The sequence below is a fragment of the Pygoscelis adeliae genome, unplaced genomic scaffold (assembly GCF_000699105.1).
Source record: "Pygoscelis adeliae isolate BGI_AS28 unplaced genomic scaffold, ASM69910v1 Scaffold226, whole genome shotgun sequence".
Taxonomy (NCBI): domain Eukaryota; kingdom Metazoa; phylum Chordata; class Aves; order Sphenisciformes; family Spheniscidae; genus Pygoscelis; species Pygoscelis adeliae.
In genome coordinates this window covers 3,247,639-3,260,754 of record NW_008824983.1, presented here as the reverse complement: position 1 = coordinate 3,260,754, position 13,116 = coordinate 3,247,639, and the positions used below count along the sequence as shown (strand labels likewise).

General features: G+C 40.9%; 1 protein-coding gene across 1 annotated transcript in view; it reads left to right on the top strand.

Annotated features, from left to right (window-relative positions):
- The window catches only part of NPY (neuropeptide Y), an 8,989-nt gene extending 3,003 nt beyond the window's left edge, over positions 1-5,986 (top strand). Inside the window, exons 2-3 of the mRNA XM_009325731.1 lie at positions 2,468-2,548; positions 5,695-5,986. Coding sequence (XP_009324006.1) covers positions 2,468-2,548; positions 5,695-5,719 — 106 coding nt within the window. The 3' untranslated portion in view covers positions 5,720-5,986. The remainder of the gene's footprint in view (positions 1-2,467; positions 2,549-5,694) is intronic.
- The last annotated feature ends 7,130 nt before the right edge of the window (positions 5,987-13,116 follow it).

Genomic DNA, 13,116 nt, shown 5'->3' with positions numbered 1-13,116 from the left:
GGCTTGAATCATAGGCAAGGCAGAGAATATGAAAGTGTGTCTGACTTAGGCAGTACTGATGCTCCCACTTCATGTCAACACCCTTTAATGTGGAAGGGAGCAGATCTTAAGAGCTTGTTTTTTTGGGGCAGTTTTCTGAATCAAGCCCACAAGATGCTTCTGAGATCCCTCAGCTCCCATTGCCAGCCTTGGACATCAATGATGTCCCAAGACCCAAGTTTTCATAGGAAGCTTTGAGATTTCACTGAGTCTGAGATACTAAGTACATTTACTCTTCGATCCCTTTGACTTCAACTAGAGTTGTGAGTTATCAGCGTGCCCGAAAAAAGACCTTGATGTCTCAAGGTGAGCATAAAACCTGACTAGGTATTTTCACAAGACTTGGAGCCTCGTTCTTTTAAAAGTGTTTCCCAAACAGCAAATAAAGGCCTGGCTTTCTGTGTTCACATTGTCTCAGAGCTGGGCAGGGTAGACAAGAAGCAAAGCACGAAGCAGCTGGAGCACAGATCTCCCAAGGCATTTGCATCAGTAAGAAGAGATTGACTTTGTCCATGGCCTCTTTTTGTTATGGCTGTAGCATGGTTGTTTCCCAGTGGCAAAATTATGGGGCAGACAGGAGGCTCAGGCATCTGACATCGAAAGAGCAGCTGCTCCTTGGCCAGCCCAGTTGGTCACAGTTGGCAATCACCCCGTGTGCAGCTTTGCTATGTGAGGACACGGTGGGTCCATCCAGCACAGGTAGCAGCACTGGTCTAGCCAAGGCGCTGAAGGGACTCATATAAAAGGTATCTCTCCAACACAGTTGTCTTCATGATTTGTCCGAATCTCTGCACTCTGGAGAGTTGCTACCCATTTCTTATTCAGACAAAACTTTCCAAGAGATGTGTAGGAGTTTTGCCTAAGTGTAAGCTGTTGGAACAAGTTGTTGATTTGTTAAATCGATTTCTTTAAAACAGCGGCAAATTAGATTCCCCCTCAGTTGAAGTCCAGGTCACATACATATTAATTGGAATAGGGAAATAGAAAGAAAGAAATCCCTTTGTGGTGATGGAGTGCAAGGTATTTGATTCAGCATCATGCTTGATTGCGTTATTGTAATAGCATTTTACTATGTCTGGCTGGTTCTTTTCAGATACCTGCTTTCAGTCAGTTTAGATTAAGAAATTTACTTTAAAATTCTGAAACTGATGCTTTGTCTTTCTGTGGCACAGGTGATGTACTAAAACGATTAAGGTAATGTAAAAATACAAAAAGTTGAATAAAATGATTGAAAAGTGAGACATGTTTCCACTTTTCAGTAAGTCATGCCATCAACAGGTAAAACTGCTAGCTTTTGAAATGTAGTTTGGGAAGGTTTTTTTGTTTTTCTCCCCCAAAATTTACATCAAGTCATTGGAGAAACATCTTGATAGCAGTGGATAAAATCTAAGTCCTTAATTACACCTTTGATTTCTCCGGAATCAGAATTTCATTCAAGCGGCATTCACAAAGCTGTTATCTGTTAATGTACTTTGTGATTCAGACTAATTACATACACAAGTTACAAACCGTGATCTTCATTCTTTCCAACCAAGGGAGCATTTGCTTATAGTTATCGCTCTTAGGCTAATGAATCCTTACAGTGAAGAAGGGTCTGTCAAGCTGGCTGCTCATTGTCGCTTCTGTTTCCTCAGGAAAAGAGAGCAAATTCCTTCCCAAGAACCAGGAACTGCAGTACTTTTAACTGTTGAGCAACATATAGTATCCAGGATTTAAAAAGAAAGAAGCAATAGAAAGACAGCTGCTGCGTAAATGTAGGACAAAGGTAGCCGGTGATATCCCATTTAATCGAAGAAGAACTCTGATTCAGAGTTTTCTCTCCCATGGCCATGTAGTTCAAAAGTGAGGATTACCGTGGGATAGCTCAGTTTTTACAGCCTAATGTGCTATGTGTTGGGCAGCCCCAAATGTACTAGCTATCTTAAAAAATCTTGGCTGGTTCCTTGGATAATATGGCATATCTGAGTTAGTTTTCTATTCACTTAATAGGTAAAATTGACTCGTCATTTACAATACAGTAGCATCTAAAACAATGCGAAAGTTAATGAGATGATGGAACTGGGTTTGTAGGCAGGAATTACATGCTTGGAGGCCACATCATGCACAGCTTCCTTCCCCTTCCTCCATGCTCACATCAGTAAGGTGCAAGGCCTTAGAGTATCCAGGAACAGCCATCGAATTGAGAAATACTCAGTTTCTCAATACTGGCATGTAACATGATTATGGAAAAAATATATCCAAAGAAATACTGAAGAGTGAACATTTTCTCACATGGCTAAGTCAAGTTAAGTTAAAATACTTGCTGGAAAGTTGTCTTTGTCTGCTCTATTCAGTTTTTCTGAAAAGATTTGTTTAATGGCTCCATGCTTAGTCTTCATTTTTTTAAAAATGACATATACAAAAATATACTTTTTTTCTCTTTCCTTAGATATGGAAAGAGATCAAGCCCAGAGACACTGATCTCAGACCTTTTGTTGAGGGAAAGCACAGAAAATATTCCTAGATCCAGGTATGTATGAAGAAGTTTTGTGGTGGCTTTCACTTCTCATTTAGATTTAACAGTTTCATTTGTTATCAAGAAATATGTTTCACAGGGATAAAACGTATGCCACCAACATCTGGGTAAGCATGTCCTGAAAAAACATTTTGAATTCCTTTTTTGTTAAGAGCTAGCACCATCTATGAATGCAAGAAATGCCTTACCAGATATAACATAGTCCAAACTCCTCATTTCCTGATTTTGGGAGCAGGCCATACCTGCTGTTCGGAGGAAGGGAAGCATTCCCACAGCGCTTGCCCCTTACTGGGCTTTATTACACAGAATCGTACACTGATGCCTGAAGACAGATGAGAGCACCAAAAATGGCATATTTCTACTCATTTGCTACTCAAACAGGATTAAATTTTTCTTCTAAAGATGTATGAGTGGTAAATATGCACATACGTTAACTTAGACACAAATGCACGGCTATGACTGGTCTTTAAAATACAGTATTTCACATGGGTTTTGTACCTAATATTTTACAAAGGGAAAAAAGGCTTTTATATTTCCATTTGCACTTGGTTTAAAATAACAGTGGTGTTTCAAGCAACAGTGGGATTTCAAATGTACATACTGTATTTATCTAGATAGGTAATGACATTTTAGCTGTAATGTAAGATTCTGTAGTAGTGACTACAATTTACACAGCTAAAAGTAAGTATGTTGAAACAGTAAGACATGGGGGGGTTTTGTCTCATGAAAGAAAATATCGGTTTTAGTTTTGCTTACAATCAAGCACGAATGAGCTCAGTTTAAGCCTTTACTGATAGCCTGAAGTTTGCTGATAATACTTCTACTGCAGAAATAAATGTTTTATGCAGTAGTCATCTCAGGAGTCTACAAGCAAATGCTCTGCATTTTCATCAGCTGTGCAAAGGCTCAATTAGACTAGTTAAGTACTTAAGCAGAATAGCCTGTAGCTCTGAACTTAGCGCATGATCTTGTCACTGAAAGGTGACCAAAATTTCTGCTGCCATCAGGGGAGGTTGTCCATGAGACTTGCGGTTCTGCCATAGGGAGACCATTGACTTATGGTTTGATGACTAACCGCAGCTGTGGGGATGCAGTTTTCTCTGCAGATGCTTATGTAAAAAACTGCATGGAGTGCAGTGAAATGTATCAGACTATTTTGCGTTTGGTAATGACAAGGCAGAGCCCCCACATAATGGGAAATTTCCGCTGCCGTGAATTTGAGGCAACACACAGGGCAGTACGAAGTCTAATACTCTCTGTAATTTTCACCCCTTCATAACAAAACTTTATGGTTATTATTATTGTTTCAATAATGCTATTTATAACACACCAGGGAGCAAAAACTCATGAGCAAAGTAACAAACTAGTCTGCGTTTAAGATCAAGAATTGATGAGAAACAGATTTTTATTTCATACCCCCTGTAACAGCACTTTAAACTGAGTATGGTATTTGTCATTCATCGATGACAATTATGGGAGCACTGGGAACAATGATGTCTAGTTTCCTATGGATATGTTTTCTAGGATAAAACCCTCTATGGATTCTGAACCCTGCTCTAGCATTTTCCTCCATGTGAGGACATAACTAAATCTTCTTTCTACCCACTCCTGTGTTTCATGGCACATCAGGAACTTAATATCTCTGAGATATCTGTACCTCCCTCTGACTTGGTTGAAATTGTCCAGGGGGTTTGAAAGCTGGTGGGGAAGTTAGGGGCGGACAGCTGGACACACAGCAAATATGCCCAGGTACAACACAGCTGCCTAAGTCTTCCTCCTAGAGGAAGCCAGGGTGAAAAAAAGGAAAGGCAGGCTGGTACTATTCTGAAGTTAAATTAATGAAATATATGTTTTAGAAATAGTTATATATGCAGCCAGTTATGGAGCAGATGTCATTTGCACTCAGTGAATCAGTGAGAGAGGGGCACACTTCATGAGTTCTCGGGACCGAACTTTGTAACTAAACATTGAGGTATTAATAAACAGCTTAACTGTATTCAGCTTGGCTGGCCTGGTTTGACATTTCACTTTTGCTGACTAATATATGCCCCAAAGTATTTTGCAGTCTAGGTGTATGTCTGACCATATGAAGAAAGTTTAGAGAGATTCTTACAGAAACCAGTTAAAATATAGGAAGTTAAGGAATAAAAAAAGAAGGCACCTTGACCTGAGTACAAATAAGTTCTTATGACAAAAACATGTGATGTGGCGTGTTTCTGATCTTGTCAAGCCTGTGGAGTCATGAGAAAACCTTTACAACTCAATAACAGGATGCGTCTCCCCTACTACTGCCTCTTTAAAAGTTAGGTATCTAGTGTGAAGTAGTTGTCTAGGCTGCCTTTGCAGTCAGTCGGATGGATGGGTATCTCCAAAATGAGCCTTCCATCTGAAAATGGGCAGGATCAATTGTCCTCTCAAGGTGTCAGTGTCTCCCCAGTGACTGTGAAGGAAAACTAGATGCCCAACTTTTAGATGGCAAAAATTACGGCAAATGCATTCCCTCTAGTCTCTCTCCATGTTTTCCAATTGTTGACTTACTTGCTGTGTAGACAGAACAGCTATTGGCAAGCAGAGGAACTCTAGATCAAATCCTGCCCTCAGCACCCCTTTCAACATGTATTTCAAATGTTTGATATTGAGCAGTGGAATACCACAATAATATTTTAGGATGGTGGCTGTGGACTTCGGTTTTGTTTGAAGGTGCTAACAGCAGGACGTGGGTTTTTTGTTGGTTTTTTTTTTGGCTCAGTGAATTCTCTTTGGAAACTGTTTACTCCCGAGTAAGAGCAAAAAAATATCTCTGTATTTCAACATGTCATAGTTTTCTAGCTGTATTTCATGAAGTGCTTCTTAATGGCATAAAGCAGCTTTGCAGTGAGTCTCAGTGGTGTAAAACCACGCCATCTGGGCAGCAGTATGGAGGGGTAAGTTCTGGTACCAAAGTATAGACGTTTGGCCAACCAGGAAGCCTCTACTTTGATGGCAGTTGCATATACAATCTTCGACTGCAAATATGCATATGTATTCCTTATTGCTGCTATTATTAAAATGAAAAATTTAGGTAGTTCTAACTTTGGATTTTTCAGAAGGGGCTTTAAAATGTGTTTAATGGGTTTTTTTATTCATAATATGTATTGCAGGTTTGAAGACCCTTCGATGTGGTGATGGAATTTTCAGCACACCATCAAAACTTTTCCTAGTTTTCAGTTCGTACTCCACACCTCTGAAGCAAATCATAGCGTCATTCCCAGTGCATGCAGCCATTGTACTGAATTCTGTAGAGTTTTTCCTTCATCATATTTGTATATACCTTTATTTAAATAAATTATTTGTGCATTCCAAAATACAACATACTAAATGAAAACAAGCAACCCTGTCATTGGTATAGCAAAGAGTTGTTTTAAACTATTAAAACTTAATTATAACCTCCCTGCAGTCTGAAGTAGTATGGACAACAATAGTGTCACAGTTATTACAGTAATTAGTGTGCAAAGTAAGATAAAGACATCATTTATTGCAGCCTCAAACTCAGCTCAGCTGCTTGATTTATACAAACCTGTTTAAAATAATTTATCGCAGACTACATAATTTAGAAAAATAGTGTTCTGGGAGGTGATTTTTCAGAATCACCATACTAAAAACTTACTTAGTACTTACATTGACAAATGTATTAAAATGAACAGCATTTTCAAAATACAAAGGAATAAATCACTGCTCAATTCTGCTAACTCCTCAAAACTGGTTTGAAGCTTGGCTGTAAGCCTGAATTAGGAATTTTAAATGAAACAGATGTAAGATCTTTGTTTTGGCAATATGCAAAGCAGCAGAAAACAATATCTAAAGTTACTCATAAAACAGGACAAATCTACAGCTATTTGTGCCAGAAAACAGACGTTTAACATTGCCTAAGGGCTTGCAAAGGAGCACACTGATAAATCACAACCCTTTGGGTACCTGCACTCTGAGCCTGTCTCATTTGGAGTCATTCATGGTTTCTGTTTCCCCCACGAGAAGGTACCTGGAACAGGGACGAGGGGAACCGTCTTCATTTTTTAATTTTCGGGGTTTTTTTAATTTTATGAATTTCATCACTAGCCTAATGAGGAACTTAGACACAAGGACCTCTGAAGAAACCCTCAAAGTTTTTATTCAAAGTAACATAACATAATGGCAGCACATTACCCTTGTTCTTAAGTGTATAAGTTTGTTCACTTATACTAAGTGTATAAGTTAGTTCACAGATATGTATCTTGCAGTATGGTCAGGAGCCACACTGGGCATGACACAAATGCTGGTCCTTGGTTCCTGATATTTAGGCAGAACTACTTTTATTTAGATACCGTAACTAAACACTCACTGAGCAATAAAGCACATAAAAAGTTCCAAATAGGAGAAGAATCGGTGTGAAGGTTTAATGTATTTACATCTCATTCCCGCTTTTCAAAGGTTTCCGCGTGGCTCTTGTCCCCAGGGGAGATGCATCAGTGCAAGCAAGTTCCAGATTTCTATAAATGCACGCTGCGTGCGTTCGCAAAATGTTACCAGGTTCCCAGGACATGCTAGCTTTTGTGGTCACACTTTCTTCAGTAAAGCATAACATATTTTTCCTTTTCATAAAACACTTCGGTGTCATTGGAATGGGCAAATTTTGCTTTCAGCAGCAATACTTTCACTTACAGGCTTGGTGATGGGTTCTACAGTGCTACACATGAAATTGTGAGGATTAAGAGCAATCTAGTATTACAAAAGTGTTTGGGGCCCCCAGTGTAAACCATTGCCATCCAAGGCGTTAAATGACGATGTTCAGAGGCACCCCAGGATGGCCACAGCTTGCTGGGTTAGAGTCCATCAACTGCAGTCCAGGACCTGCTGGGTTAGAGACCACATAAAGTTCTGCTTTGAATAATTATTAAAATGAAAATTGGAAATTAGTGAGGTATCTGCTATATAATATCTCTAATTCCTGGTAATGCCTGCATCTACATATATAAATGACCACGTAAATGATAAAATCAGCAGATGATAAACTAAACTCATGTTGCTTAGCACTATCATTACAAATGTGCCTTAGTGGAGAAAGAAAGAGTTAAAGGAGAATTAGTGCATGCTAATTGCTCATGCTGAGCTGTTCCACTCAATTACCTGAGTTTTCTTGAACTTCAGGAACACCCATCTGTATAGAAAAGCTAGAAAAATCTAAAAAATGCCAGGTTTATTACCTCAGGAGCTGTCAAAGACAGAAGCAAGGCAAAGCGCTCACACAATATTTATTCATACGGTGCTATGATTTTCTTTCTAAAATCTTCCTGTGTTCTCTGTGGCAGACACAACATTGCCATAGAAGTCCAGTGTGCTTAGCGCTTACCTTCCTTGTGTATGTCATACACCACTCTTGACAGGCCAGGACATTGAAAATATTGGATCAGTGCTCCAAATTGCAGGATAGACTTAAAAAATGAGCTGTGAAATGAAGATAAACGCTGGATTTGTTTGGCAAGGCTTCTGCATTTTGACTTTAGGGTTAATCTTTTTATCTTTTTCTCTCTAACCAGAGCGCCTTGTTTCTAAAACAAAGGCTGAAATTTATGGCAGAATCTGAGGAAGCGCCAGGAAAAACAAGAAGTGAGAACCATAAAAGTAGGCAATAGTATTTTCTCCTGTGTTTATTGTGGGTTTGAAATCATGAGGAATGTACATAGATAGGTGTAAAACATTTAAAAGGCAGTCCACCCTTACCTTTGGCAATTTCGGTAATATACATCTCAGTTATGACCAACTTTGCTTTAACTAAAGAGGGGATCTAGATAATCCCATGTATCTTCTCTTCTAGGAGAGGAAATTCTCTCTACCCTTTTCTCTCTCCATCCCTAGAAACCCAGCCCGTTGCAATGCTTTCAGCTCTGAAATTCTTCTGTGCCAAAAGACACAAATTCCCCAGTCCTCCTCTGATGGGTATTTCCCTTCTCCCTGGCCATGGAGTGAAACATTGTCCCTGTAACTGGTGTTGGACCAAATTGGGATGGCGTGGGTGCCCCCTGCCCTCCCGCTGGCCAGCTGCTGTCCCCCTTCCCTGGTGAAGGGGAAAGAGCCGCCTGTCAAGCTAAATTTTCCTCACTTGTCATCCGAGAGGTGGAAACCCCACTCTGGTGGCATGAACAGCCTTCTGCAGGCAGGGCTGCTTTGCTCTGCCAGACCGTCCCGGACATGGGGGATCACGACTGATCAGGGAGGAGGAGACATCCCCACTGCAGCCTCCACCATCACCTGCTGGAAGATGTGGGGAAGCAGGGAGGTGCCAGTGGCGTAGAACTGGAGAGGATGTGGGCACAACGGATTCGGGGGGTAGCGGCCTGTGCTTGTGACATTACGGTGGCAGCCAAGGTAGGAGTGATCTTGATAGATGTCCTGGCCCCAAAGCAGGCCCTAGACATAGCAGCACTGGTTGCCCCAGGCAGGCAGCTGCTTTTCGGCACGGGGATGAGGAGGGCAGCAGGGGACCCACTGCAGAGCCCCAGTGCTCCCTCATGGTGCCCCAGGGTGGGCAGCGCTGCCAAAAACCTTCGCATTGTGTTGGGGTGAGGTGGGATTTACCTGGTAGCTAGCAAATAAATACCAAGTTTCAGCTGCAGCATCAAATGTTTTCCACAGTGGTTTGCACCATCTTCCCATGCTCTGCTGGCCCCTCACCCTGGTACTTAGAGTGAGGTGCCCAGCAGCACTCAGCACTTGTGGGAGGGGGATTTTTAAGCTGAACTGACTTTAAGCTCTGTGTTTCCTATGGGATTGCACCTGATCTTGCACGGCCACACGACCTTCAGGAGCACCAATGTAAATCCAATACAGGATCTTTTTTCCCCTTCTCACCCTTGTGTTATCACCTGATGACCATTAGCCACTAAAAGTCAACAAACATTTTAAAACAAAATTGAGCAGAAGATAGGCCATAATTTGTTGTGACAGAGTCTCTATTTGTCTTGTGAAATTTTCCTGTGGAAAGCTGAGGTCAGAAGATGAGAAACAGCAGAATACCAGGAATGAGCAGTCGTGGCTTCGTAACGCAAAAGTCGAGGGGAGAACATGCCTCCTTTACATTTCAGAACCAAGATATTGTAAGATGTGCGCGCTCTTCACTTTCCTTTGTACACATGCTTTACAGCACCCCCTCCCTTTCTCCCAGAAAACCCTTTGGGTTAAAAAAACACAAACAAAAAGCCTAGTAAGAATAAATTCCTTTCCGAAAGGCTTTCATTTTTCAAGTGTTAGGAAAAATCTTATTAGGAAATATTTCCTAGAACATCTTGTCTTTCATTAATTTGTGTTTTCTCTTGAAATCAAAAGCATTACAGGTTTTGATCAATTTCAAGGTTCAGTTCAGAATATTCTTCTCTAAATGATAACTGAGAGGAAAAGATGCCATTGTCTTCCTTCCCACTCTGCACAACTCAACTGTTTCACGAACTTAGAATAACTGTTGCTGGACGTTGATAGTATTCTAGTGATATTCAGCAAGGCATTTAAGTGAATATTTTCTAAAATTAAACCCAAATCTAATTTTACAGTTACTTTTTTTTTTTTTGGTCAAAGAGTCCAAATCTGTCTTGAGATCTGCACAGTGTGTGTCTAGGAATAAGAAAAGGTAAAGCTTCTCCTGGCACTGCCTCCATTCGTAGATACACAGCTCTGAGAAACACCTTTCATGGGTGTGAAAGTGTAGCCCGTAAAGGAGATACGATTTGGCAAAAAGCAAGTGGTTTATATCAATCCCCATGCTGCCATCTAAACCAGACGGATCTCAAAAGCAAACCAAAGCCACGGCAGCTGTACAGTAGCTGGGGTGTCTTGTGTGTGAACCAAATAGGTGGATTCGGACCAAAGAAAAAGAGTTTCCATATGGATTTCAGGGAAGTCAGAAAACTAAATGCAAAAATCTATCACTTAGGGACAGCTTATGAGCCTGGGTTACTTCTCAAGTGCCCCAGGGTTATAAATCGGTGTCTGGCTTCTAGGCAATAATTCACAAAATCTGGATTATCACATCACAATTTGAAATTTTGTCAGATCTGGCTGTTTAATTTTAATATTTAATAATGGTTTCCTGTTGAAAATTATCAAAGAGTAATTTAGCACACAGAGTAATGAAAATTTAAAAAAAACTCTCGCTTTGTTTTGGTGGGTTAGTACCCTCAGTGAGAAATTGCTACTGAGCGGAAATTGCCTAACTAATGCAGTAGTTCATATCAGGCCAGTGTATTTTATTTATCCGGCTGTATTGTTATCCGTCATTTATTTATCATCTGTATTACAGCAGCACCTGGAGACTCCAGATATGGGGCTCATTGTGCTCCAGTCTGTAGGACCGTAGTAAAAAAATAAGCCTAGACTAGAGAGGTATTCCATCCACATGCGAAGAAAGAAAGTGGGAGGAAACTCGGGCTCATAAATAAATATGGTAAGTAGGTTATAGTGGTCCTACTGCACCTGCAGGCTTGTCCTTATAGACTCTTTGAATACAGCAATTAAGAATGTGCTATAAAACAGGTAGTGCAACGTTATCTTGTTTCCAGTTAATAGGTGTGTTTGCTAAGCTCTTCCTCATCTAAGTTATTTGCTTTTCTCTAATGACCAGATCTTTGCCAGGCCCAGAGACCTTCCAAGCTATATTTAGCCTAGACCTACAAGCAGCTCCCGCCTGCCTGTGATGGACACCCAGCTCCAGCCTTGCACTTGCTGCAGATCGTGAACTCCCACTAAACTCCGACTAAATTCAAGATTTTAAACATACCCCCGGCCAATCCAGTCCTGAAGGCAAAGGGTGAGCCTGCCACTCACTTTAGCCTCAACTTGGGGCCAGGCTATCAATGCTGATTACAGAGAGTACCACTACCAGATTGTTCTGGTAACTGGGTATACTCCAAAGCGGATAAAATGGCTGGAGATAACTGTTGTGTATCATTGTTTTTAGCCTATCTTGAGATTATTATTGCTGGTTGTTCATATCTAGGGCCATTTTTATAGTTTGGGTTAAGGCAGAGTTGGACCTGCATTTTAGACAGGTTAGTCTGTAGTGTGTGACGGCAGACTTATTCCTCGTCCTTGATATGTTAGATGCTCTGCTGTGCACATGAAATGCTCTTCACAAGGGCTCTTTGGGTAATGGGGAAGAAGAGTAGGGACTGCAGGTGGCGTCTCCGCCTGGAGCCTTGTACGGGGCCAGCAGCCAGGACAGATTAACGAGGACAAGAATAGCAAAACTCCTGAATTACCATGGGCTTCCACAAGAGAACCTGGACCAGATGATCAAACACACTTATGTGCCCAGCCATGCAGGTGGATGAGCAGTGGGATTTTTTTAAACCACCCTGTTGCCTAATTCCTGATGATCCATGACTGCTTAAATGCATAGGAAAATCCCGCAGGCCACCTTGAGCCATATGATTGCATCTAAAACCACAATAAGCTTTGTGGATTTAGGATCCACGTTACGGACTCTCACACAGAGACTAATGGTCAGCTCAGAAGATTTCACACCTTCTCTTAATCTCATTTTTGCGTGCACTGGATAGAGGGTCCTAGGCCTTGGGCTGCTGATGCAGCTTACTGTGGTTCAGCTATCTTCCCCACTGAAGTCAGCTGGAAATACTGTCGTTCCACACACCCTTTTACAAATCCTGTCTCATCAGTAATGGCACAGAATTTTTTTTTTAAAAACAATTGCTCCAGTACTTGTTTCACTGCATTATAAAACTTGAAGGTGGATTCTAATTAAGTCATCTAAACCAGGAAATAACTTTATTAATTGAATATGAATAGTCCAAAGGCTTGGACACTTTTTGGTATGGTCAGCTTTTTCTAAGCAGGAAGAGTCAAAGTTAAATAATCAAATCAATCAGAAATGTTAACTTGCTTTTAATGCATTTGTATTTGAAGCATTTTAACTTTGACCTCGGTTGTTTGCTGCTTTCAAATCAGCAATCAGAAATGGCAGAAAATTACTGACTTTTGACGTGAATCTTTGCATTGCTGTACCAGGACCTTAACTTAAATCTGCTTTTAAAAGATGAGTTGCATTTAGAACTGCTTAAAAACGCATCTTAAATTGACCACCTTATCTGTCTTAGCCAGAAGTACATTTTACATTTCTCCACAGGCAAACCACAGGTGGTACCCAGCTCCGTCGCAGCTCGGCACACATCAGTGTCTGTGCTTCAGCGCTCGTGCTGACTGTCACAATAGCCTGTGAGGACTAAAATATACGTCCTGTACCGTGAGTCAGACCTGGGTATTAATAATGAGCTGCATTTAAGTGGGAAGAAATTGTTTTTCATTTCATTTATCAGTTCTGATTTACCAGCTTCTTAAAAAAAAAACCAAAAACCCAAACCCCCTGAAAATCACCTGCAACAAAAAAGAGGTTCAGCCTTATGTTCTGTCAAGGAAATGGGCTGAGACAATGTGCTGCTATATTTAAATTTTCTTAAGCATGTTTCTCCCTGGCCAGGTGTTACTCCAGGCACTCAGTTAATGTTGCTTCTCTTTGTGTCACCCTCCTTCTCTCCTTAGAC